This window comes from Lynx rufus, unplaced genomic scaffold (assembly GCF_022079265.1).
Source record: "Lynx rufus isolate CCGP_SWC_20201006 ecotype Redwood Valley unplaced genomic scaffold, mLynRuf1.p SCAF_15, whole genome shotgun sequence".
Lineage (NCBI taxonomy): Eukaryota > Metazoa > Chordata > Mammalia > Carnivora > Felidae > Lynx > Lynx rufus.
This window is the reverse complement of record NW_025814829.1, coordinates 27,100,913-27,128,829: the sequence shown is the minus strand read 5'-3', so window position 1 is coordinate 27,128,829 and position 27,917 is coordinate 27,100,913. Positions and strand designations below refer to the sequence as shown.

The following is a 27,917-nucleotide window of genomic DNA, read 5'->3' as shown; positions in this document are numbered from 1 at the left end:
GCAACAGTTCTCTAAATTCCTTTTTCTATTTTTAATTCAACAACCAATAACACCTTTTTTCTTTTTTCTCAAGTAGATGGGTCCATGGTCACTCCGTTCTAGTAACTTTGGAGGATTTCATAGTAAGTAAAAAACGATAAGAGCATTTTTAGCTACTTTTGCAGAGAAGTAATTTTGAACTAAAAATATTATCTGTTGGAAAGTTATGACTCTATAATGTGCTGTAAACTGTCGCTTGGCTAGTAGTTACCCATATAATAGTAAACACGTATCTTTGTAATTGTTAGTTTTGGAAGAATTGGTTTGGAATTGCAAGTAATGACAAGTAACACTGTTAATAACAATGAAAGTGCCACAGATAAAACAACATTAGGTTGCAAGTAGATTTTTAAAGGAATTTAAGAGTTTGCATTAAGATGATGCTTTTTACATAAATCTTAATATTTTGCTTTTCATTCCAAAAGTGAAAATTAAAACCTGAAACTAAACATGCTAAATAATCACACCAAATCATAAATAACATAATTGGAAATCTCAAAAAAATCATAGACATAATTCCATAGCACAGATTCCACAATTTTCTTATAAATTATAAGTAGATAAAATTTATTAAACTAAGGATATACATAATTATCAAGATCAGTAATAATATTCCCTCCAAATCATCAATAATTGCAAGAATTTTATTAGTCCTTAGGACACAATCTTTTTTTTTTAATGTTTATTTTTGAGAGAGAGAGAGAGAGAGAGAGAGAGAGAGATCAGGGAAAGGGCAGAGTGAGAGACAGAAAGGATCCGAAGCAGGTTCCATGCTGACAGCAGAGAGCCCAATGTGGGGCTCAACTCAGATCATGACCTGAGCCGAATCAAGAGTCCGACACTTAACTGACTGAACCACCCGGTGTCCCCTTATGACCCAATCTTAAAGTAGTGTGACAGGTTATAAGATAAATGTTTTAAGTAGCAAAACTACTTCCTGCTACTCTTTGTGATACTGTAATTGCTAAGCTTTTTCAAAGTGTTCTGACCTTCAAATAACCATCTTAATATGAAATCCAAGTCCATTTAAAGAAATTATCTATTGTTTTAAGTAGGCTTCAGTGAATAATATTGTTAAATGAAAATGGACATTCACCACATTGATTTTTAAAATATAATTCAATATAAAATAAAGGTTTTAAAAATGCAACAAAATAGGGGCCCCTGGGTGGCTCAGTCGGTTAAGCATCTGCCTTCAGCTCAGGTCGCAATCTCGCAGTCCGTGAGTTCGAGCCCCGCATCAGGCTCTGGGGGCTAATGGCTCAGAGCCTGGAGCCTGCTTCTGATTCTGTGTCTCCCTCTCTCTCTGCCCTTCCCCCGTTCGTGCTCTGTCTCTCTCTGTCTCAAAAATAAATAAACGTTAAAAAAAATGCAACAAAATATAAACAGTAGACTTAGTGGTAAGCTTCTTTACAAATATATATATATATATATATATATATATATATATATGTTTGTATATACAAATATATATAACTATATATATAGTCTGTGAATCTGATGTATATATAAAGAATATGTTCTGATCAGATTCACAGAGTAAACTTAAATATATGGCCAGTAGACAATGTATCTTTCCTCTATGAGACAAATTGTATGCTTTTCACAGGTCTTTAATTCTTCACCAGTCCGTGCATTTCTGGCATTTAATCTAAAAATCCAAAACAAGTTATGCTATTAATCGGTCAGTGTTCTAAATGCCTTTAGTGGTCTAGACATATGTTACATAAATATTTAATTGCCATCAATCCATCAACACTCTGAGGATGACAATAATTAAATTTTAATATTCTTATGTGATTTTTAAAGATTTTGACTTTAAAGGAGCTCAAAAAAAAAAAAACACTGTTCTGGGGACAGAGGGTTGGTGGTGCAATTCTTTACCAAGCTGGGGAAGTGGGAATCAAGTGCTGTCTTTTGTGCTAACGTGACAGTCTTGTTACTGAAGCAAGGCAACAGAGGCACTGGAGCATCCCAGTAAACAAATCTATACTCCCCAGTTCCTTTTTCAGCCTGGAGGAAAAATTAACATATTTCAAAATTTATCTCATATTAGAAACTCTTCTTGGGCACAAATGTAAGATAACCAGTAGAATAATGGCTTGAGAGCTAGAGAAAAATACATTTTTAATGAGTCAGAAATCTTTAGCAATTTGGAGAAAACATTTACATACAGTAAAAAATTATGCTTCAAAAATACATTAATTTCTAGCGGATCTTTAAAATCTCTCTTCTATATAATGCTTTAGGGCTAAAAAAGAATAAGTAGTCTAATTTAAATATTTCTTCTTATAAGTGCTCAGTAAACCTTGACAGGTTAGTGAAAACTACACTAAAGTGTTACAATAAATTAAGTCAACAGATATCTATAGACACCTGCTAGATGCAAGGCATTCGGTTAGTAGCTATATATAAACACAAACTGCGACAACAAATGGGAATAAGGTGGGTCAGTTTAGAGCTAAACCAAGAGAATTAAGCACATGAGGAAACAGAAATAAACTGTTATTTTTATTCCATTTCAAATATTAGATAAATAAAACTGTAAAAATACTAAATTACACTACCATGGTATAATGAACAGGAAAACACTTTGAAGAGTATAAAAAACCCATTCAGTGCAATTTATTATTAGAACTGATAATTTAAAACAACATTAATGGAACAACAGTATCCTCCAGGATATATCAACAGATAGGCTTTAAATAATTTGCAACAAAATGAAGTCAAACTTCATGACCACCAGACCATAGAATTAATTTAATCATTCAATTCAATATAATTAATTCAGTATCATTCAATACCATTAATTAATTCAATCATTAATTCAATATAATTCAATGTTTACTACAGGCCAGGTACTTTTTCTAGATGCCTGAAATACAGAAATGAAAAAAAAAAAAAAGACAAAAATTCAAGCCCTCGTGAGCTCTCTTTTTTTCTTGATGAGCCTACTAAAGGTTAGTATTTCATTTATCTTTTCAAAGAACCAGGTCTTAGTTTCATTGATCTTTTCTAATGTTTTTTTTTAAAGTCTTTATTTTCATTTATTTCCTCTCTGATCTTTATTATTTCCTTCCCTCTACTAACTTTGGACTTTGTTTTTTTTTTCTAGTTCCTTTAAACTTAGATTGTTTAATTTGAGACTTTCTGGTTTCTTGAGATAGACCTGTATGTCTCCTCAGGCAAGGGCAATAAAAACAAAAATCAACAAACAGGACTGTGTCAAACCAAGAATCTTTTGCACAGTGAAGGAAACCATCAACAAATTGAAAGACAACCTAAGAAGATATTAGCATATGATATTAACAGATAAAAGACTGATACCCAAATTATATAAAGATCTCATACAACTCAATAACAAAAAAAAAAATGTTTTTTAAAATGGGCAGAGGACCGGAATAGACATTTTTACAAAGAAGACACACAGATGGACAATAGGTATTTGAAAAGATGCTCAGTATTATGAATCATCAGGGAAATGAAGATCAAAACAAGGTATTTCAAAACTGTCAAAATGTCTATTATCAAAAAAAAAAAAAAAAAACCAAGAAACAAGAAGTGTCAGTGAGGATGTGGATGAAAGGAAACCCTTGTGCTCTGTGTGTGGGTGGGAATATAAATTGGTGCAGATGCTAACAGTATGGAGGTTCCTCAAAAAAATTAACAACAGAACTACCACACTGTCCAGCAATTCTGGATATTTACTGAAAGAAATATTTTTGGGTATTTATTCAAAGAAAATGAAAACACTAATTCAAAAAGATGTATGTACCCCTATATTCATTATGACAACAGCCAAGATATGAAAGTGACCTAGGTGTCCAATGATAGATGAATGGATAAAGAAGATGTGGTGTGTGTATATATACAACAGGATATTACTCAGCCATAAAATGTATGAAATATGGCTATTTGTTGTGATATGGATAGACCTAGAGGGTATTGTGCTAGGTGAAATAAGAGAAAGACAAGTGCTGTATGATTTCACTTATATGCGGAATCTAAAAAAGCAAAACAGATGAACAAAACAAAACAAAACAGACACAGACTCACAGATACAGAGAACAAACTGCTTGCTGCCAGAGGAAAAGGGGGTGGGAGCATGGGTGTGAGAGGTAAAGGGATTCAGTACAAACTTCCAGTAATCAAATAAATAAGTCACAAGGATGTAAAGAACAGCATAGAGAATATAGTCAATAGTATTGTAATGACTGTATGGGGACAGATGGGGACTAGACCTATCATTATCATTTCATAATATATAAAAATACTGAATCTCTATCTTGTACATCTGCAACTAATATTGTATGTCAATTATAATTCAATAACAAAAAAATCTTTTGTGATGCTTAAATATTTAGTGGGGGAGAAGGGGAGTGAAAGCATGAAATAAAAAAAGGTAATACATTACGTAGCGTGTTAGAAGGTGATGAATGTCGGACAGTAAGATAGAATTGCATAAGGAAGGTTGGGGAGTTTGGGGCAAGGAACTTCCAATTTTAAACAGTGTGGTCAGGGCAGATATTATGATGAAGGTGACATGTGAGTCAAGACTTCAAAGCGGTGAGGAAGTAGGCCACATAGTTTATGGGAGAAGACGATCCCAGGAAAAGGGAGCCACCGGCATAAATAACGCCCTGGTGCAGGAGCACGCATGTAATCAGTAGGTCTGTAGGAAGCTCTGGGTATTGAGAGAAAACCCAGACAACCATGATGACCACTCTCACTTTAAAGTCATAACCTGCCATTTCCAACGTGCTCTGAATGATGCCAGACAATTCTGTTTTTTCTCGAGTCCATTCACTCTCTGACTTCGTATTTTCTCCCTCCTTAAATACCCAACCACTTCTCCCATTCCCTCTCAGCTGATCGTGCTTCCTAATTACATGTAAGAAAAACAAACAAACAAACAAACAAACTGAAGCCATTAAGAGAGAAATTCTGCAAGCTCCAAGCAGCACATGTGCCCAGCCGCTTCGCCTCGTCCTCTCCCCGTCTGTGCCTTCTGTCCTGTTGTGCATGAAGTAACTGCTCCTCACAACGACCAACTCCACTAACAATTTTTCCGTTTTCCTGAATATAGCTTTCTGTATCTACCAGATCATCCCACCAGGCTCCGCACACATGTTATTTCTCCTCTTGACCCCATTTACTTCTCTAGCCATGCCCATTTCTGCACTGCGCTTTACAGTAAATCTCAAAAGAGCTGTGAGTATTTTTATCTTCACTTCTTCTCCCATGCTTCAGCCACAATTTCTGCCTCACCATTTCAGCAAACTTGCGCTTGCTGAGGTCATCAGGTCTCCACATTACTGAATTCACTGGTCAATTCCAGATCCTTATTTTTATTCACTTGTCACAAGACTTTGACAATGTTGATCCCTTCTTCTTTGGTATTCTTTCTCTACTGCTCTGAATTCTCTCCTACATCACTAATCACTCACTCTCCCTTGGCCTCCTTCACCATTGCCTTCTGCTATTTTCCAGTCCATGGGCCTCTTGCCATTTCTCTTTAGAGCCACTCCTTTGATAATTTCACTTGGTCTCCAGTCTAATGACTTTAAGTTCTCTCCATGCTGATGACGCCCAAATTTCTATCTCTAGTATAATTTTCTCCTCTGCCTTACTTATCCACTTGCTAACCAATATCCTAGTTGGATGTCTAATAGACATCCCAAGCCTAATATGGCCCAAACTGAACTCATTCTCCTAACCAAAATATTTCCTGCCCATAATCTTCCCCATTTCAGTAGAATGACAGCTATTCTACCAGTTTCTTAGACAAGAAATCATGGAAACACCTGTGAGTCTTCTTTCTCGCATTTCATATTAAATCTTTCAGAATATCCACTGACTTTATCTTCAAAGTGGATCCATAATCTGACTTCAGCTGTTATCCTCTTTCCTGAGCCAGTTCTTAAATGCCATCACTTCTCACCAAGATTACAGCAACAGCTTTCCAAATCTTGCTCTCTGCTTCTATCTTTGACCACCTTTCAGGTAGTTGTTCAAATGCCACATATTCCATGAAAATCTACACTATTTTAAATTCCACCCTAACCCCCAATAGGACCCCCCTTCCTATTCTATTTACTTTTTCATAGTACTTAATCTTTGAACACTCCACATAATTTATCTATTGTCTGTCCTCTACCTACTAAAAATAAAAGATTCACAAAGTCAGATAATTCTATTTTTCCTTGTTCTCCAATATATCTTAACACCCAGAACACTACCTCAAATATAGTAGACACTCAAGTTATACTGCTGACTTGAGAGAATACAGAATAATTAGATGACTGTTCCCAAAACTTTAGTGTATATATTGTTATGGCACCTCATTAATAATGCAGATTCCTGGGTTTTAATCCAGGCATCTTGAATCAGACATTTTGAAGATGAGACTCAAGAATATCCATTTTTATTGGTAAACTGATGCTGATCATTTGAGAACCCATTTAGAGAAACACCTTTTTTTTTTTAATTTTTTTTTCAACGTTTTTTTATTTATTTTTGGGACAGAGAGAGACAGAGCATGAATGGGGGAGGGGCAGAGAGAGAAGGAGACACAGAATCGGAAACAGGCTCCAGGCTCTGAGCCATCAGCCCAGAGCCCAACGCGGGGCTCGAACTCACAGACCGCGAGATCATGACCTAGCTGAAGTCGGACGCTTAACCGACTCCGCCACCCAGGCACCCCTAGAGAAACACTTTTTAAAATACTAATTGAAATAAGTTAGCAAAGGATGCTATATATATATATATATATATATATATATATATATATATATACATACCTTGTCCTGATAAGCTATCTCCCCTTGTGTATTCCTTCCTCCTGACAGTAAGTCTCCATATCTTTCCTATGCCACATTGTTTTATTATTTTTTCATGTTATGAAATAAGTGCATCATACAATTACCATCTCCCAACAATTCACGTATCAAATGTTTCCAAATACTCCAAACCTATTGAATCTTTAGTAGTAATGCATATGTCGATCTTAGCTATAGATTACATAGCATACATAAGTACCTTCATGCTTCCTTTAAGGATGTAGAAATTCATAGGATTCTATTACTTACGTTAAAAGCTTTCTAAAATCTTCCAAAATCGCTAGTGGACATAAAAGGAAGACATGGCTTTTGACTCACTCCTTTTTAAAAATTTTTTAATGTTTATTTATTTTTGAGAGAGTGAGAGACAGAATGTGAGTGGGGGAGAGGCAGAGAGAGGGAGGGAGATACACAATCCGAAGCAGGCTCCAGGCTCTGAGCTGTCAGCACAGAGCCCGACGCGGGGCTCGAACTCACAAACCATGAGATCATGACCTGAGCCAAAGTCAGACACTTAACCCACTGAGCACCCAGGCACCCTGTGACTCACTCCTTTTATTCAATATCTTATAAGTCAGAGAAAGGGGGCCATAACACAAAGTATACAGAGTACACTGGATGTCACTGAATTTTCATTTCTACACCCTACACCGTTATGTGACTCCACGTTTAAGTTACAGACACCATTCAGTAACACTTGACAGTAACTTGACAGTTATTTGACAGTAACACTTGACTCCTACAAGTTTTGTATTATCCCTAAATTAGCGTCATTGTAATCAATTTTATAAGCTCTTCCATCAAAACTGTCAAGACATTTTCATATCTATTCCTTATAACAAGGAGTCACTCAACAGTTTTTATTTATTTGACAATATTAATGTCTATCATGTATTAAATATTAGGATAGAAAACAATGATCCTTGTCTTTACAGAGCTTACAACTCGAGAAAGCCAAACAAATTAACCTGGATTACAATCTAAGTTCATAGATCAGGTTCAACAAATGTTATTTTCATTTCTTCATAATTACTGTCCTTTACTCTCTCGCTCTTTGTTAAGCATCTATTACAATCCAAGTTATTTTTTTTCATAAGTAAGAAATTAACATAGATATAGTGCTATTAAATAATCTGCAGACTGTATTCAGGTTACACTGGTTTTTCTACTAATGTCTTGTTTTATTCCCAGGCTCTAATCTTATCTTTTCCATTTGTAACTCATCAGTCTTTCCTTGCCACTGGTGATCTATACACTTCTGGAGAGTACTGCTCAATCGTATTGTAGAATGCCCCTCAATGTGGGCTGTTCATGAAGACATGAAATCGTTTTCAGAGACCTAATAGTAAATCACTTAGAATGGCTGTAGCAAAGGCATCTGGACAGGTATTCCAGACAAAAGGGGAAGAAGGATTTTGTGTGCTGGGCTAGGGGTTTGAACTTTATCCTAAATATAATAGGAAAAATACAAGATTTGCTTTTTAGAAAGAACAATTGTTAATATAGAATGGAGGATAGCTTATGGTGGCTAAAAACAGTTATCAGTTATCCAACATAAGTCATTGACATTGAAATGAGAGAGAATAAAACAACCTAAGCAATATTTAGAAAGATCAATCAATGGAACATAGTAAACAACTGGAAACTGGATGCAAGAAAGGTCAGCAGTGAACACATGGGAAAAGAAGACTCCTCATTATCTGGTTTAGGCAACACGGTAGCACTAGTTCCCAAAAGAAAGGATGCAAGAGGGACATGTATGTGTGTACATGTACAGATGCATGTATGTATATGGGTGAGGTATGTGTATGTATGGGTGTGAGTATGTATATGTATATACACATAATCACAAAAATATATACTATGCAAACACACACATACATTTACATTTATGTGACTACACACAGTGACTCTGTGATAAAGATGTGCTGGGGACTTATCACATAAAGGTAATTAATGCAGTGTGGTCTTACATAAGAACCCCCAGGGAGATATCTGAGACGTCTAAGGATAAAGAGGGGACTATAACATTAGGGGAGAGGTGGAAGATAACTGTGACTCTAAAGGACACTGAAGAAATAGCCTAGAAAAAAAGGAGGGAAAAAACAGAAAGTATATCACAAATACAAAAATACGTATACAAGAAAGGTACATTAAAGAGGAATAGAGCAAGGATTCATTTCATTATACCTGTAACAAAAGCTATCCTTTCAGGAGAAACCGTAACACAAAGGATAATAATAGTGACATGAAAGACACTCTGTTAAGAAAATATTAAGATACCTTAATGTGAGTGTCCTATTGGCATTTTTTTTAAGAACCTGTTTAAAATTTTTACTTTGAAATAGTTTTAGGTTTACAGGAATGCAAAAACAGAATGGAGAGTTCCCACATAAACTTCACCCAACTTCCCCTAATGATAACATCTTACATAACCATGGCACATTTATCAAAAGCAAGAAATTGACATAGTTACAGTAGTTATAATACTACTAAATAATCTACAGACTATACTTAGGTTACACTGGTTTTTCTACAACGGTCTTCTTTTTATTCCAGGATCTAATCCAGTCTTTTCCAGTTGTGGTTCATCAGTCTTTCTTTGGATCTAGACACTTTTGGAGAGTACTGCCCAATCATACTGTAGAATGCTCCTCAATGTGGGCTTGTCTGATGTACACTTATTATAAGATGGAGGTTATATATTTTGGCAAGAATACCATAGGGATGATTGTATCCACAGTGACTCTCATCAGGGAGTTCATAATGTCAATTTGACATTGCTACTACTGGTGACATTAACCTTGATCATCTGGTTAAGGTGGGGTCTGCTGGGCTTCTCCACCATAAAGTTACAGTTTTTCTGTGTACAATAATACCTTAGGGAAATGTGTCAATTGTTTTAAAATCTATAACAAATATGAAAAAACTAACCATCACATGGCAAGTGGACTTTCAAATAGTACTTACCAAATAAATGTTGGTTGAATAAATAAATAACTACATAACCATCTAGTGTTTTGCCATTACATGATAAATTTCTAATTTAAATTTTTAGAATTATTACACAATGAATTTTGAAATACGTGTTATAAATTAGTATCTGAAATTAAGTACTGAGTATACAGAAAGTTATTTTTATGGGCCCAAATCAGCTCTTCAAACATCATCTTATTTTACCTCATATTCCAACACTGTAATCTACTTATCAATCTTTGAAGTAGCACTTTGTCAGGTGCTTTTAGAAAAATAAATATCAAGCTATATAATAGGTACTGAATTTTCCTTATGTATCATGGTAGTACATCGTCACAGTACTTCTCAAGATTAGTTGAGCACGAACCCCCTCCCCCATCCCAACTACAAAGGATATATTTTATCAAATCATAAATTTTCAGGTTTTCCCTCACTACGATAGATGTGTTAGACCCTACAGTTGTTCAAGGTCCATCAAAAACTTTTTAAATGAATTTTAATTTAATTTTCTGATAAGTATTCTCTTAATGAACTGGTATGAGAATTTTCTACTTATACCCACAAAAGTATGTTCCTTATATAAGGAAAATTTGATGGAATTGGTTGACATGTTTACCAATAACATGAAATAGGTTATAAATGACATGAAATAGTGATTTCATCAGAAATGGATTGATCTTGAGGATTTTTACACTAATGTTATTATTTATATATTAAATATACACTTGTTATTGTATTCTTTGGTCATAAGGAAAAGTTTACTTTCATGAAGCAGAAATCCATCTCCCTAATCTTAGAGTCCTTATATATAATGTATGGCTGTTAATCACTGTAGTATGTAAATATCTTAGTCTTCAAAATCACTTTTTATAAGTAGTAACTTTGAAACACTGTACAGAGAAATTTTATTAATATTTATTTAGCACCAGCATTAACAAGATCCTATGCAAGCAACTACACATACAGAATTGAGTCACATATGGTCCTAGTACTGGAGTAGCTCACAATCCATACAGAAAATTGATATGTAAACTAAAAAGAGAATTATTAGAAATGCCAATATAAAAATACACATACAAGTATTATCTTTGATTTTGCATTTCCCTCTACTCTTGTCAGCCCATCAGCAAGAACTGGCAATTCCACCTCCCAAACATAACCAAACCCTGCTCTGTTTTGCTTTGTCTTTTCTACTACCTTCCTCATCCAATCCACCATCACTTCTCTCCTGAACAATTGCAACAGACCCATGTAGAGACCCACCTCTCTCTCCTCTAATCCATTACAGCATAATCTGGGCAATCTTTATAAAATACAAATCAGATCCAGTCACACCCCAGCTAAAGCTTTCCAATAGCATATTGCTTTGTTTAGAATATAATGTAACAAGGGATGCCTAGGTGGCTTAGTCAGTTGGACGTTCTGACTTCAGCTCAGGTCATGATCTCACCATTTGTGGGTTTGAACCCCCTGTCAGGCTCTGTGCTGACAGCTCAGAGCCTGGAGCCTGCTTCAGATTCTCTCTCTCTCTCTCTCTCTCTCTCTCTCTCTGCTCCTCCCCCACTCAGGCTATGTCTCTCTCAAAAAAGAATAAACATTAAAAAAAATTTTTTTAAAGAATATAATGTAATTCATGCCTTTAAAGTCCTACAAGATCTGTGTCCCCTTTCTGCTCTTCTAACCTAAGCTGATGCAACTTTCTTTCTTGCCCACAGTTGATTTAATTATGATCCTAGGAAATGCCGAGTTCTTTTCCCTCCCTGGGGTCTTTGCAATAGCAGTTTCCTCTACCCGAAATGATGTTCCTCTTTTGATATTCTCAAAACTAACTCCCTTCTTCAGATTTCTCTTAAGTATCACCTTTTCAGTAAAGCCTTTTCTGAACCTCTGGTCTAAAATTAGGCACCCAATCAATATCTCATACCCTCTAAACTTACCACTTGCCGACATTTTTCCTTTTTATTTGTTGTATGTTAACCCATTCCCTTCACTAGAAATCACAACTCCATGAAAGCGGGTTACACAGCTCTGAATCTCAAGTGCTTGGAGGAGCAGGACCCAACAACAACAACAACAACAACAACAACAACAACAACAACAGATGCTCAGTACTTAACTGTTAAAGTGAATAAACAAACAAAATGTTTTCAAAGTAATACAGGCACAGAGAAAGGAGTGCAGACCTAGTGAGCTGGAGGAAAATCAGGGAAAGCTTTAAAGAGGTGAAGGAAAACACAGTCAGAGGGAAATTACAGTAACATAGACTAAATGCTGTAACTCTGGTATGAACAAAAGCTCTAAGGGAACAGAACGGATGTAAGGGTAAATGTTGATTTGGATAAGGGCTGATGTTTGAGAAGACTATGGAAGAATGACAATGGATTAATACTGGCTGTATGGTACAGCATATACAAAACCTTACTTCATGAAAGGTGTATTTGAAGGGATATTCAAGGTATTTGGATAGTCCATTAGTATAAGAAACTGGGGAAGGATTTAAAGCTTAGAGAGAGACCAAGCACCTTACAATGTGTGATACTCTGAGAAAGTGGCACACCAGGGTACAAACCCAGATCTACTGCATTCCAGAGCATTCCAGAGCCAATGCTATTAACAATGGGATAGGCATGTCATTACACATGGTGGTGAGACCAGGAACTCAGAGCCAAAGAATGAATGCAATGTATTTACCTGAAAACTTGAGTTTAATTGAAGATGAAGGGAGGAGAAGGGTACTTTAACCAGTAATTTATTTAAAACATTTTCACTTTAAAATAAACACAGCTATACTGTGGTATAGAATGCACGATGTATATAAACATCTCTGAAAAATACAAAATGGCTTTATTAAATGTGCTTTTTCAATGGTCTCTGATAGTCACATTCCTATTCTTTTCAAAAACATGTGTTCTCTTCTACCACACGGGGCACTTTGTTGGATGGAAAAGTTTAAAAAAGACACATTTGTATTGTCCTATGAAAGGCAGGAAAGGGTTTTGGAAGAACACCAAAAGAGCCTTTTCCAATTTGAATCTTTCCTATCATTTTCCTCTCTGATAAAGGTAGAATATAAGCAAGCAAGATTATTTTAGGCAAAAAAATATATCTATGCTTGAGCTCCTTACTTATTATATACATTTCTTAACAGAAATATAGGTTGCCATCTAAAAAAGGGCCTATATCACGGAGATCCCATAAGTCTGTGGCTGTATACTAGGCTCTTGGGTCAACACACCAAATTCAGTCATGGTCCTTAGCCAGGAAAAGTGTATAATAAAATGAGCAGAAAAAACTTTAGTTCCAGTGACCTTAATAACGAGCAATATACACAAGAAAATAATTTCCTTTACTGTGTTAGTATAATATGAGATAAAGGTAAGAGTCCTAAAAATAATGGCTTAAATCTCGGTAAAGCTGTTAGCTACAGAAACATGGTGATGTCAGAATGGTGGATTTAAGAAACTGTTTCTGGGATTCCTTCCAAATCCATTATCTAAAGAGGAATTTATCCAAATGGAACCTACTATCATCCGTCTAAGCTATGTTTATTTCATAATATCAAGGAATGTTAGAGTCGAAAGGTATCTCAAACTTAGTGACCTTTTACTCTAACTCATCTTACAGATGCAGAAACTGAGGTCTCAAAAGGTTAAGAAGTCAACTGTCAATGAAAACAGCCCAATAGAAACAAGCTGATCTCGAAACAAATATACACACACACACACACACACACACACACACACACACACGTATATATATACATATATATACGTATATATATACGTATATATATGTGTGTGTGTATATATATATAAATGTTTTTATATAGTACTTAGATAATTCAAATAATAGTGCCTTAAATAATTAAGTTTAAATAATAATAAAGCAAACTACCAGAACATTCCCTTCCTTAGAAGGTCCTTCCTTGAGTGCCCCTCTCTCTCCACAGGAAAGACCACAATTGCTTCAGGTTGTCCTCTCCTTGTCTGCCTTTATAGTTTTACCACACAAATGTCTCCCTAAATAATATACTATATAATTTTTCTTCCTGTTAAATATTACACAAAAAGACTCATCATAGTAATTCTTTAATGATTTTTTTTCATTTAATTCATTTTCAGTTTTGCTGCAGCTTAATTTTCCTACTGTACAATGTTTTATTGTATGAATATAACGATTTGTTCATTTTAACACTGATGAACATCTGAGATTACTTCCAGTATTTTGCTTTTTACAAGCAATGTCAGTAAATGATTTCTGGTGCACAACTTAGAGTGAAATTTCTAAGAACTTTGCACGTTTAACTTTAAATGGTAGTGCCACAGTGTTTTCTAAGTTATTTGCGCAAATTTACACCCCCATGAACAGTTAAAACTTGGTCCCTTGCTCTGTGCCTTTGCCAAATTTTGAGATTCTGTTTTTGTTTTTTTTTTAATTTGGCCAATCTGGTGAGTATATGGTGAAATTTCATTGTGTTTTTTTATGTGATGTTCTCTGACCCCAAATGAGGCTGAATACCTTGCGCACTTTTATCGGCCATTCAGGCTATTCAGGTTTCTCCATTTGCATGTGCTAACTCAAGTCTTCTGTACAACTCTATTGGATGAATATGTCTGTTCCTGCTTATTTTGTTTTGTCTTGAATTCTAGATTCTATGTCCTTGTGTGGTTTGTATTTATTACAAATATGGTGTCTTTTGGTAATCAAAGTTTTTCATTTTGATAAAGTCAAACTTATTAAGCTATTCCTTCATGTCTTAAGAAACCTGTCTCTCTCTTCAAAGAAATAAAAGTAATGTCAGTTTAGTGTCTTCTAAATCTTTTTTTTTTTTTTGGCTAAATTATATATGCTAGGGATTCCAAAGGTAATAGCTAACACCTTTTTCAGAGGTAGTATTTAATATTAAGTATGAAGTTTGTTGAAATTGCTTTCAATCATGCTTCTTTTTTAGTTTTTATCAGGAATTTTATGAAAAATTTCTGCATCTGTTGAGATGATCTAATGATTTTTCTAATAATAGGCTAATGTAGGAAATTACATTCATAGATTTCCTAATTTGCAATGGCCGTTTAATTTCTGGAATAAATGAAAGCTGCTCATAAAGTAGTATCCTTTTAATACATTGCTAGAATTGGCTGCAAATATTTTGTTTAAATCTTTCCATTTGTGATTGTGAGTGAGGCTCACCTATAAGGTTCTTTTCTCATGCTGTTTTAGGATCTGGAATCAAGATGATCTTAGCCACACAAAATAAATTGAAGAGAATCTCCCTTTTTCCATAATCAAAATGGGAAATTTTTGGAGTCTGAATTGAAACCATTTGATTCTTGAACATGTGGAAGAATTTGCCTGTGTTATACAGTTAACATTTTTTCAATTTAATCCACATATTTACCATTTATTTTGTTCTTCCTTTCTTCTTGCTTCTCAGACCTTCCATCTTGGATCTGAGAAAACTTTCTTTCTCCCTGAAGTACTTTCTTAAAGTATTCCCTTAAAGATTTCTTTCTGCTGTCTGGTATAGCAGTCAGGGTTCAATCAGAGAAGCAGAACCAGTAGGAGATATATAGGAGATATAATGATAAATAGACAAACACAAACACACATACACAGGTGAGATTTATTACCGGGCATTGGTTTACATGATAATAGGGGCTAGCTAAGCAAGTCTGAAATTCATAAGACAAGCATCAGGAAGGAAAAATCATGAGCAGGCTAAACCCATAGAAGCCAAAGCTCTCATCCAGAGATAGGATTTCTTCTCTGTCCCAGGGAAACCTCAGTTCTGAGTTTAAGGTCTTCCAATTGATTCAGACAGACCTACCTAAATTATCTAGAATAATCTTCCTTAAAGTCAAATGATAAGGAGTTTTAATTATATACATATATATACATATTTATATATGTGTGTGTGTGTACATATATATATATACACGTATATGTGTGTGTGTGTGTGTGTGTGTGTGTATATATATATATATATCTTCACGGCAACACCAAGATGGGCATTTGCATTTGATTAAGTAACTGGGGATTTTAGCGGAACAAAGAAGACACATCAATAAAGTCAACACAAGGAGCAAACTCGGGTTTTTGGGGGGGAGGGGCAGGGTCAGGTGGGGTGGGGAATGTTTTTATATCACTCTTATAATTAAGATGTAGTTTTTTAAATTTTTTTTTTACATTTATTTATTTTTGAGAGACAGAGAGAGACAGTGTGAGCAGGGGACGGGAAGAGAGAGACAGGGAGACACAGAATCAGAAGCAGGCTCCAGGCTCTGAGCTATTAGCACAGAGCCTGATGCCGGGCTCAAACCCATGAACCGTGAGATCATGACCTGGGCCGAAGTCGGACTCTTATGGACTAAGCCACCCAGGTGCCCCAAGATGTATTTTAGTCAGCATAGGATTCTAGGTATTTTTTCTCCACATGCTGAAGATACGGTAGTATCTTCTGGATTACTAATGTGAACTCAGCTGTCACTATGTTGCTCCCTGAAGGTAATCTATCTTGCCCATCTTGTTATTTTAAAAATTTTCTATTTTTACTTAATGTTTTAGAGCTGAATATATGGTGTAGTTATAGATTTCTTTTTATTTATTCAGTTTGGATATGTTAGACTTCTTAAATTTATACAACGGTATATTTTATTGGTATGGGCATTGTCCTTTGAACTACTCGCTCTCCTCCATTTTCTGTCCTCTCCTTTTAGAGTTTATTCTAATGGCTTTTAGACACTTTCATTCTACCCTTCATGCCTATTAACCTCTCATGTTTTCTATTTCTTCATTCTTCTGCGTTATCTTCTGGATAATTTCTTTTTCAGATATATCTTCCAGTTTAGTAAATCTCTCTTCAGTTAGATCTGATCTGCTGTTCAACCCATCAATTTCCATCAATTTCAGTTACATACTTCCTACCAGAATTTTATTAGCTACAGTCTTTTTTATGTTTTTATTTTATTTTTGAGGGACAGAGAGAGACAGAGCATGAGCAGGGGAGGGGCAGAGAGAGAGGGAGATACAGAATACAAAGCAGGCTCCAGGATCTGAGCTGTCAGCACAGAGCCCGATGCAGAGCTCAAACTCACAGATTGTGAGATACTGACCTGAGCTGAAGTCAGATGCTTAACCAACTGAGCCACCCAGGCTCCCCTATAAGCTACAGTCTTAAAAACTGGCTTCACATTAATATTTTTATATCCTGAACATTTTTTTAGTGTTTATTTATTTTTGAGAGAGAGAGAGAGACAGAGCATGAGTGCTGGAGGGGCAGAGAGAAACAGAAGAAACACAGAATCCAAAGCAGGCTCGAGGCTCTGAGCTGTCAGCACAGAGCCTGACATGGGGCTTGAACTCATGAACCATGAGATCATGACCTGAGCCAAAGTCGGTTGCTTAACTGAATCACCCATGAGCCCCTATATACTGAACATTTCTAAGCTTGTCTTCTATTCCTCTGAACATCTTATTTTTTTTTTTACTTTTTTAATGTTTGTTTGTTTGTTTATTTATTTATTTATTTACTTATTTTGAGAGAAAGAGCATGAGTGGGGGAGGGACAGAGAAAGAGGGAGACAGAGAATCCAAAGCAGACTCCAGGCTCTGAGCTGTCAGCACAGAGCCCAACGTGGGGCTCAAACTCATGTACCACAAGATCATGACCTGAGCCAAAATCAGACACTTAACCAACTGACCCACCAAGGCACCCCTAATTCCTTTGAACATTTTAAGTATAGTTATTTTATATTCTAATTTTGATAATTCCAATATTTAAAATCTTTGTAAGTCAATTTTGGTCCTCTGTTTCTGCTAGTTCTTGCTCATGATTTTTTTTCCTTGTATGTTTATAATTTCTAACGGTGAAATTTATCTTTGGAATTTTAGCTGGGAGAATTCTTTGATACCTGGGTTCCTCAAGAGAAGATGTGTGTTTGCTTCTGCCTAGGGCCTGACAGTGCTAACAATTTAGGATCACTGTAAACTTGGCTTGAGTTGTATCAGACCAAATCAGAAATTATTAATTCAGACTTCAAATTTCTGTACAGGCTGGTGTGTTTACTTTTCAGCAGCACCTTTTCCTCCCCTCCACTCAGTACCAGTGCTTTGGAGGTACAATCACCAGGAAATGAATAAAGGGAAGGAGCAGTTTGATTTCTTGTTTACTTTTACACTAAGTCATCCCAGATTTGTGGGAGTAGGGTCTCCTATTACACTTTTCAACTTGGGAAGTAAGCAGTAGGCTTTGTCTCCTGTTCCACACCACAAAACAGTTTTTTAAATACTGCATTTAAAATTGTTTCGGTACGTAAGTTACCTCTGAATCCTTCCCGGCCATATTATCTGAAATAATAGTCTACTTTAACTCTTAACTTAAAATTATATGCTGCTCTCCTGGACCCATGTTCTCTCAATTTTGATGCATAAGCACTGCTAAATAGAGAGCCGGAGGAGTCCTTGACCTATGATGGATCACAAATTCATAATAATGAATAGCAATCATTTATACCTAATGAATATTTTTATATTCTTTCAAAAAGAGCAATAGTCTCTTTGTGGCTTCATCTATGTTGGTAATTTTTTACCAATTGATTCCTATTTTTGTTTCTTTTCTTTCCCCCCAAGTTTTAGTAAAGTGTAATTGTAATAAAAAAACTGAACATAACTAATGGAGACAATGTGTTAAGTTTGGACATATGTATACACTTTGCTACAATCACCACAATCAAGGTAATAAAAATATCCAACAGTTCCGAAAGTTTCCTTGCGTTCCTTTGTGTGTGTGTGTGTGTGTGTGTGTGTGTGTAAGAACACTAACATGAGATAGAATTTTAATAGACTAGAATTAGGCACTATGTTGTACAGTGAATCTCTGGAACTTATTCATCTTTAGAAGTTTGTGAAACTGTCAATAGGAATCTTTTAAATCCCCAAACTTCAAGTATCATTTTCTCAAGGGTCATAAAAGGGTATCAAGTTTGAGAACATGGTCAATTGCTGCATGTAAACTATCTAAGTTGTCTATATAATGGGTTCTATTTTAATTGACCACTTTAGTATTCTACATTTAGCCTTTTTGACCAAGTTATATTTAAAAATAATCCTGCACAGATTTATACTTTATTAATGTAATGGCTCTAAAATGAGGCAGACACTAAGATTTAATAAGCTTCTACAAAGTGTTGTGCACTGTGCTGGGAGTATACATGTATCAGTTCACATAAACTTTACCACAACCCTGTGAGATACGGGGTATTTCTATTTTAAAAAAAAAGAGACAGATACTTATGAGCAAAGAGCTATTACATGAGAAAGCCAAGATTTAACCCAACTCTACCTGATTCCTAAAAATATGAGCTTATTGTAAGTATACAAAAATTACTCTATCTGAATTATAACTAATGAAAAGATTTTGGTTACAGTCTTATGGTCAAAGGTTACGTCATAAGTTAGATATTCTATCTACCCGGTAGTTCAATTCTTGACCCCCATATGAATTGATCTTCACAATTCAGAGTTGACAATGGGAAGTAGTACTATCTCTCCTTGACAGATAAAACTACAAAAAGGGTATCACTATTTAACTCCACAAACACGCACTGGATGACTGGTTTAGGACAGCATTGTGCTGTACACTTCAGCATTTAGAAAGACCATCACTTGATCCTTCTACAACTTTGGGAAGTAATTCAATCTATATTGGAACCCTCTAGTGACAGAGCACCAAAAGTAACCCACTCCATCTTCAGAAATTCGTGAGACATCTTTGATCCTAAAAGCTATCAAAGCTGCTTCTGCCTCTTCTAGGTATTGGGTAAACGTAACCCTTTCTTTAAGGTAAACCTTCACATATGAGAAGATAGTTATAGCCCCCGCCCCCCCGGGGTATTTTCTAATTATTTCTTAAAACTTCCTCAGAATATGGATAATAGTATTGGTTTTGTCACCATTAAATTAAATCACTTATTTAATTTGAAGCTTATCTCAAATTACATGGGATCTTTTCTCTTAACAGTCCAAAGGATTCTATTAGATTTTCAGTTTCAGCTATTGAATTTTTACTCATGCTTGTATCCTGGTCCTGAGCAGTTTATGGCACTTTATTGGTCTTCATTAAACGATGACTTCACACAGGTACCTTTACATTTAAATTATCATGTGGAATAAGAAAATAAAGTGTTTAGAACTTAATTTAAATTATGTAAACAGAAATTGAGAGGAGCCTCAATTGAGAGACTTGCTATGATCACACACAGGAATGAAAGAATGAGTACATCTAAACATTCTCAATTCTGATGTTAAGCTACTGCTTTTTGAAATTGTGACTACACTTTCTGAGCCAAAAATCGGGATACATAGTATGATGATGACCTTTTTTTCTGAATTTTTGAATTTATAATTATGAAGTCTGTTTTTCTAAGCTGAGTTACATAAGGACTGTCCTACAAAAAATAGTTTGCTTACCATCATCAATGTACCATACCAAACCAACTCCTAGATGCTCACATGAAACTAGTCATGCTGGTTTTGTAACTGTGAATGAATACTCTTTCACAGACCATCAGATTAGTACTTTAGATGAGATTTTTTTTAATAACAAAGTTACTATTACTTAATTTTCTAGAGTGCCATGCCATAGGTAACTGTAGAGTTAACAAAAGAAAGAAAAATTTCTTGTAATTCTAGAACAGTATTATTCAAAGTTTTGACAAACTTTTGATAAAAGTGATAAAAACGTGCCATGCATTTGTTACATTTCTGTAATCTTTTGTTACAGAAGGAAATATGGAGGCCCACTCTTACCTGCTTGAAAAGTTGGAGGTTAACTGCAGTTTCCAAGAACTGTTTCATCAGACTTGAACGATGCTTTACAAAACTCTCCTCACAGAAAGTGATGGGCTCCCCCTACAAAGAAATAAAGATTTTTTGGTGTCAAAGAAAGTCAGCAGAGAGAACCAGTCTCTCTAAAGAGGTACATGGAGAGTCACAGAGGAAATGTAAGACACAGAATCAACCTCAAGGTGCTGAAAGTCTAAAGGGAGTCAAACAGACCCTTAGACATAATAGCTGAATTTCAGCCTCATAAAAATATTCCTCTACTGATAAGCTTCTACAAGAGCTTCCTAATCAAGGATCCCTGGGGTCTTAAAATTGCTCAGTTTCACTTCCTCAGAGTAAGAATGAATCACCTAAAAACAAAGGTTTAATATTATTAGATTGAATTATGAGTATTAAAAATAGCATGTGTAGCTGAAAAGAGTATGCAATTGCAATTTTATTATTAGAAAACACCTTCGGGGGGCCTCGGTGGCTCAGTCAGTTAAGCGTCCAATTTTGGCTCAGGTCATGATCTCACAGTTCTTGAGTTCGAGCCCCGCATGAGGCTGTGTGCTGACAGCTTAGAGCCTGGAGTCTGTTTCAGATTCTGTGTCTCCTTCTCTCTCTCTGCCCCTCCCCAACTCATGGTGTCTCTCTCTCTCTCTCTCTCTCTTTCTCAGTCTCTAAAATAAATAAACATGGAAAAAAAGAGAAAAAGAAAACACTCTTGCTATAAAAATTACTGCATGATTTTTGCCATTTATATTTGATCATTAATTTCTTTTTAAATTAATTACAAGTTCTTACAGTAACATTCTCTTCGTGATTACAAACACAATTCTGATTGAATACTTTCTAGAATAAGTCTCACTTTGTACCTGCCTCAATTTACCCTATTTTTTTAAGTAATCGTAACTTTGCAAGTGTCTTGGGGTAGCTTATGCTCCATCAGCTGCTCCTCCTCCAAATTATCAAGAACTTAAATTCTCAATACAGATTCCACTCATTCCATCTATTCCCATGCATGACCTCGAAAACTGTCACTTAATGGCTGATCCCTACCACCTGCTACTTCCTCAGTAGCCTGAATGGTCTTCTTGCCAGTTCAATACGTGTGAAGATAAGTGGCTAAATTATATGACCCAAATGAAAACAGAGATAACCCATTATCAATGTTAATACAATGATCCACTCATTATAATGAATCCTGTAGCAATCTCTATGTTGCAATAAAAAGGGGGGAAAAAAAGTGAGCCTGTTCACCTTCTAACAGACCTTGGAAAAAAGATTAATTATAATTTAACTTTAAGGACAACTCAATGCCTTGATTATAGGTATCTGTAAGTAAAATTCTGAAAGTTGGCTCCTGTATGAACAAAATAATGAAACTAATAATCTAACAGTAATTCAACTGTTACCACTGTCTGATGGAAACTAATGACACTATAGATTGGCACTGTTCAATACACTAGCCACTAGTCACATGTAGCTATTTAAATTTAAATTACTAAAATTAAGCAAAACTAAAAATTCAGTTCCTCAATCACACTAGCCACATCTGAAATGTTCAACTGTCACAAGTGTTCTGTGGATCCTCTTAGGTAGCACAAATACAGAACACCAATCACAAAAAGTCTTCTGACACAGCACTGCTACAGAAGAAAATATATAAAATTCAAACAAATTATTAAAGAAGGCAATTTAATACTCTATTAATTGTTGTCATCCACCATCAGTTGCCAGCCAACACCTCATAATAAAACTGCAATTATGCATTTTGATACTGACTACTGCCAGTCTTAAGTGCTACAGGAAGATTTTAAATTACATATTTTAAAAACTTGATTAACTTATATAAATATACTTTGGATAATCAAAAATCACTGTTTTTGCCACTATCACAGAACTCACCACTTAGAATCTAACAGAGGGGGGAAAACAACAAACAGGCAATCCTGTTAAAGATAAAGGTCTATTGTTTTTGCTTCCCTGGTATCAGTATCGTATCTAGTTACACTGGGAGCCAAATAAATGTTTCTGTAAGTCAATAAACAAAATAGCAAGCGAGCTAAACCTTGCTCCATAGGACTTATTTTCTTTTCAAAAGTAAATACAAATTACAAAAAATCAAATCATTTCTTAATGGCAATGCTAACTACAGCACTATTATTACAAAGTGATCAGTACTATTGATAACGTTAGTTTTTATTGCACAGATTTCCCCCCAAACATGTGAGCTATATTTTATTAGTATCTACAACGCGTCCAAAAGTTGTCATTAACACTGCAGAACAGTCTTCAATTCAAATACAAAGGTCTATCTTCAATTGAAATACTTGTCAATTTAAAAATAAAATTCTATCTCTAACTGAACAGTTTAGACTTCCGATGTTACAATCAAGCATTTTTTTTTGATTGGAAAGAATGGAGGGCAGGGGGATGGAGAATCTCAAGGTAAGGGAAAATGGATGTGAGCAAAGTCTACCTGTGCTTTCTCAAGAATTGGGCATAACATGGTCTTTAGCCAATGTGAATTATTCGGGAAGAACCCTGTCCTTATTAATCTTCTAGCAACTGCTTTCAATCTTTCAAGAGAAAGTTCAGATGTGCTGTCCATCCATTTTTGATAACACCAATCATGGTAAAAGCTTTGAACTTAACCTTCAAATGATGAACACAGCCTGTTCACTAAGAATCTCTGATAACAACAAAGAAGAAAAGCCCTGATGCATATTAGAATTTTCTCTCAGGAGAAAGAAAAATAAGTCTTGATTAACAATGCTCTAAATTTTTGCAATATTAATACACAGGAGTCTCAATTATTGTCATACTGGGATGTATGCTATCAAACAGATTATAAATAACTCCCCAGTAGGAGTTCTTTTAAATCCAGGTCAGGTTGAGTGGTGGCATGATAAGGAACTCTGCTTAGGATCTTCTGATTTATTTTTTATCTGATTAAAAATCAGGATTAGGATTGAGTGTTTTTTTAAAACCTTTCTTGTTCTAAGTAGAGTGACTATGTCTGGTTTTGCCCAGTTAATTCCCAGTTTACTGAAGTATAAGAGATTTAATTTAGAAGTTCCTGTGGCTTCCCAGAGGAAATCTGAGCTGGTTTGGAAAACTAATGGACGCTTTATGAAACAAAGATGCAAAATATAGTCTTGAGAGAGGCGGACAAAAAGGGGTAGTGTGTTTGGGATGGGTGTGAATTAGAGACAGTACCAGATGATGATAATAAATGACTGGTTGAGGCATAGTGGCTAATGGATATGAACTACACAAAGTACCAGACAGAAATAAAAGGTAGATTAAGCCATATTGAAAAAGGTCTATGATATATTCTGAAGCTATTTTCTTAAAGACATCAAGAAGCTCACAAAAGTATCTACTCAATAAAGTGACAAGACTGTATGTTTTAAAAAATAAAGTTAATAGGCAAGAGGAAATAATGGAAACAGGCAGACCAATTAACAGTGTGATATAAATCAGCCAAGAAAAGACGAACAAGGCAGCAGAAAGGAAAAGTGATGACAACCATTAGCTAACACGTATAGGAGACTTATTTACTATTACCAAGAGTAATAATAATAGTTAATGTTTACATAATGCTTATTATGGGCCAGGTACTGTTGTAAGCACTTCATACATATTAACTCACATAAACCTCAAATTTACTGTTGTCTTACTTCATATACGAGTAAACTAAAATATGGGGAACGGTTAAGCAACTTGCTCAAGATCACACAGCATGTAAGTGGTAGGAGCTGGATTCAGACTCAGTCTATGCTTTCAAATTATCCCAGTTATGGGCAATCAAGACTATGTGGAATGTTTTATTTATTCCATATCATGCAATCTGTAAAAGTACAATTTCATCGCAAAATCAACTGGGCTGTATATCAACTGATATACAGCAGTGGTTCTCAAAGAATGGTCCAGGGATTCAGACCTTTCACAGGTTCTGCAACATCAAAACTATTTTTGTAACAATGCTGAAACATTATTTGCCCCTTCCACTTTTATTTTCTCATGGGATCCAATGGAGTTGATCAGAGGTTACACGACTGGTGATATTGCAACAGAGCAAAAGCAGAACCAAATATGAGAATCCAGCTAACTTCCCTTAAGCCCCATACTTTCGAAAAACTGTACAACAAGGCATTCTTCTATTGTTTTTTTGTTTAGAAACAATTATTTCTCATAAAAATATGTTTTATGTTTATCTATAGTATTGTATTATTTTTAAATAATATTTAAAATATTTTCAGTTTTAATTTCTAATATGATAATAGTAAAAAATATACCCCACAGAAACAAAAGTTCTTTAAAGCTCTTGATAATTTTTTTAGAGTATGAAGACATTCAGCAACAAAGGGTTTAAGAACCACTAATATACAGAAACAGGACAAGGAGGGGTCAAAGATGACTTCCAGATTTCAAGCTTGAGGATCAAAAGATGATACCATTTACTAAAGAAGAGAATTACAGAAAAAAAAAAAAAAAACAGATTTAAGAAGGTGATAAAATCAATTCTTGCACATGTTTTTGGTCAGATTCCAAGCTGAGCCTGAGACAAGGATTCTTGTTTAAACGATTTGTTGATGGAGAACTCTCAGGAACTAGGAAATATGGGAAACAAAATAGGGCAGAAGAAAAAAGCCAAGCAACAATGTGTTTTCAGTTGAAAATCAGCCTCAGGGGTGCCTGGGTGGCACAGTCGGTTAAGCGTCCGACTTCAGCCAGGTCACGATCTCGCAGTCCATGAGTTCGAGCCCCGCGTCGGGCTCTGGGCTGATGGCTCAGAGCCTGGAGCCTGTTTCCGATTCTGTGTCTCCCTCTCTCTCTGCCCCTCCCCTGTTCATGCTCTGTCTCTCTCTGTCCCAAAAATAAATAAACGTTGAAAATCAGCCTCAGCCTAAACCTATGGAAAACACTAAATGTACTGGCAGAGTTATTCCCATCTTGAAGCAAGGGCAGTATAAACCCTTTATCAGCCAGTCAAGCCAATGAGGCCTTCCCTGCGGGGGGCGGGGAGAAGAATGGAGGTGCCTAAGGAGGCACTTCCTACTTAGCCAAGGGCAATTTTTCTCTGAAAAGGGTGCCAGCCAGTAGAGGGGACTGGTCAGGGCACCAGTAAAGTCCATTAAGGCATGGTAAAGGCAGCAAGTAAGGTTTCTGAAGATGCATGGACGTAGGGTAACACATAGCTAGAGACTCAGGTTTGGAAAACTTGTTGTTTAATGTATATTTAGGAATTATCTGCACAGAACTAAGCATTAAAATTAAGCTGATCACTCTACTTAGGGAAAAAGATTGATATAACTGAAAAATACCTACCTATAATCCAATTTATTTTTTAAACGTTATATTGTTCATTGACAGAAAAAGTAAGGAAGTATATAGCTCTGTGGAGACACAGAATTAATTGTGTAGAAACATATAAATGGGGAAATGAAAAACTATCCACGGAAAAAATCTGATGTGATGCTAAAGCAACTGAATCTTTTGCTTCATGGAACAGTGATGAGGCAACAGGAAGGAACCAAAATTGAAATCATTTCGATAAAATGTCACACAAAGAGCATGAAAAGAGGTAAAGAAAAACTACCATTCAATACTAGGCTGGCAGTGAAGTTCTTATTACAGAGAGGAGAACCAGACTTTCCAGAAAGGAACCACCAACATTACTTACCATTAAAGTACTATGTCAGTCAACAAATATAGACTAAGAATGAATCAACAACATACTCAGCATTCTATGATGAGGTTTGCTAGATAGTTTGTTATTAATAAATAGTAAAAATACCAAAGTTCATACTTGATTTACCTGTTAAAACATATAAATCAGAGCAGAGTCAAGTTCAAATTGTCCACAAAATAACAAACGCCACATTCAGTCCCTTGTATAATGGGAAGAGGTACCATTAAAACCAGTGTGCTAGAAACTACATGTTGTTTGTACCTGATGGTATTTAAATAAGACCCATCAATTAGTTGTGGCAGAAAAATGGATTAAGAAATGGCGGAAGAAATGCCCTCCAGTGCCATAAATCTGGCCCTTATGGAACACATGATTTACTTTGCCAAGTCTTAACCATTTTATTTTATTTTTTTTTTAATGTTTATTTATTTTTGAGACAGAGAGAGACAGAGCATGAACAGGGGAGGGGCAGAGAGAGAGGGAGACACAGAATCTGAAACAGGCTCCAGGCTCTGAGCTGTCAGCCCAGAGCCCGACGCGGGGCTCGAACTCCCGGACCGCGAGATCATGACCTGAGCCGAAGTCGGACGCTTAACCGACCAAGCCACCCAGGCGCCCCTCCTTGCCAAGTCTTAGATTCCATCTTCAACATAAAGAAGTAAATTCTCCCTCCTCTGAAACCCAGAGCCTTAAAAATATGTATCTTTCTTTTAGCACTGATTTTCTAAGTTGAATTAAAGATTATTTTTATACATTTTATTTGTGTATTTTTGAGGTCTGGGACTACATCCTTATACATTTCTACATTCCCTATTATAATACTCAACATAGTACTTTGCACTTTGAGTGTTCAGTAAATATCCACTAGCTAATATTTGAAGTATTTTTACAGGATAATTAAGGCACAGATAAGATATGGAAGAGATGGGGCTGTTTTTCCTACCCTACTGTATGTTCAGTTTCAAAGGGATTATCATCACTGAATTAATACAATATTTTTGCTTAGTGTGTTTTTCAGGATGGGCATCTTTCCAGTTCTATGTTGTCTTCTGGAGTAGGAAACTTGGCAAGAACAAGAAAATACTTAAAACATAGACTAGATCTCTGTTTATGTTTTGCAGATATATATATATATATATATATATATATATATATATATATATATAAAACTTGGTAACAATTCATATTGAAAGGAATAAAGGTGTCAGAAAGAATGATACTGTGTAAAGATATGAAATATAATCAAAGCATCCACATAATGCTTATTCAGTTCCCTAATACACTTGGGCTTAATATGTAAAGTCACTGTTATATAACAAATATAAACAAGCAAAAATGTCTGCATAACGATAGTTTATTTAAAATTTTAAAACTCTTAAACACTCTGTTACCAGTTTTCCAAGGTAATAGTCAAATATATTCAGGTTCTGACAGAAAATAATTTTAAAAGATTTTTCAGGTGATACAACATTCTTCTTCCAAGTGTCCCAATGTTATTATTATGTAAGGGACCACAGTCTACTCTCAGAGTTTTTTAACCA

At 35.4% G+C, this 27,917-nt stretch overlaps 1 protein-coding gene across 2 annotated transcripts in view; it reads right to left on the bottom strand.

Annotated features, from left to right (window-relative positions):
• The window catches only part of DENND1B (DENN domain containing 1B), a 259,204-nt gene that overhangs the window by 47,393 nt on the left and 183,894 nt on the right, over nucleotides 1-27,917 (bottom strand). For both annotated transcript variants that reach the window (XM_047076725.1, XM_047076726.1), the window contains one exon: nucleotides 20,658-20,759. In XM_047076725.1, coding sequence (XP_046932681.1) covers nucleotides 20,658-20,759 — 102 coding nt within the window. The remainder of the gene's footprint in view (nucleotides 1-20,657; nucleotides 20,760-27,917) is intronic.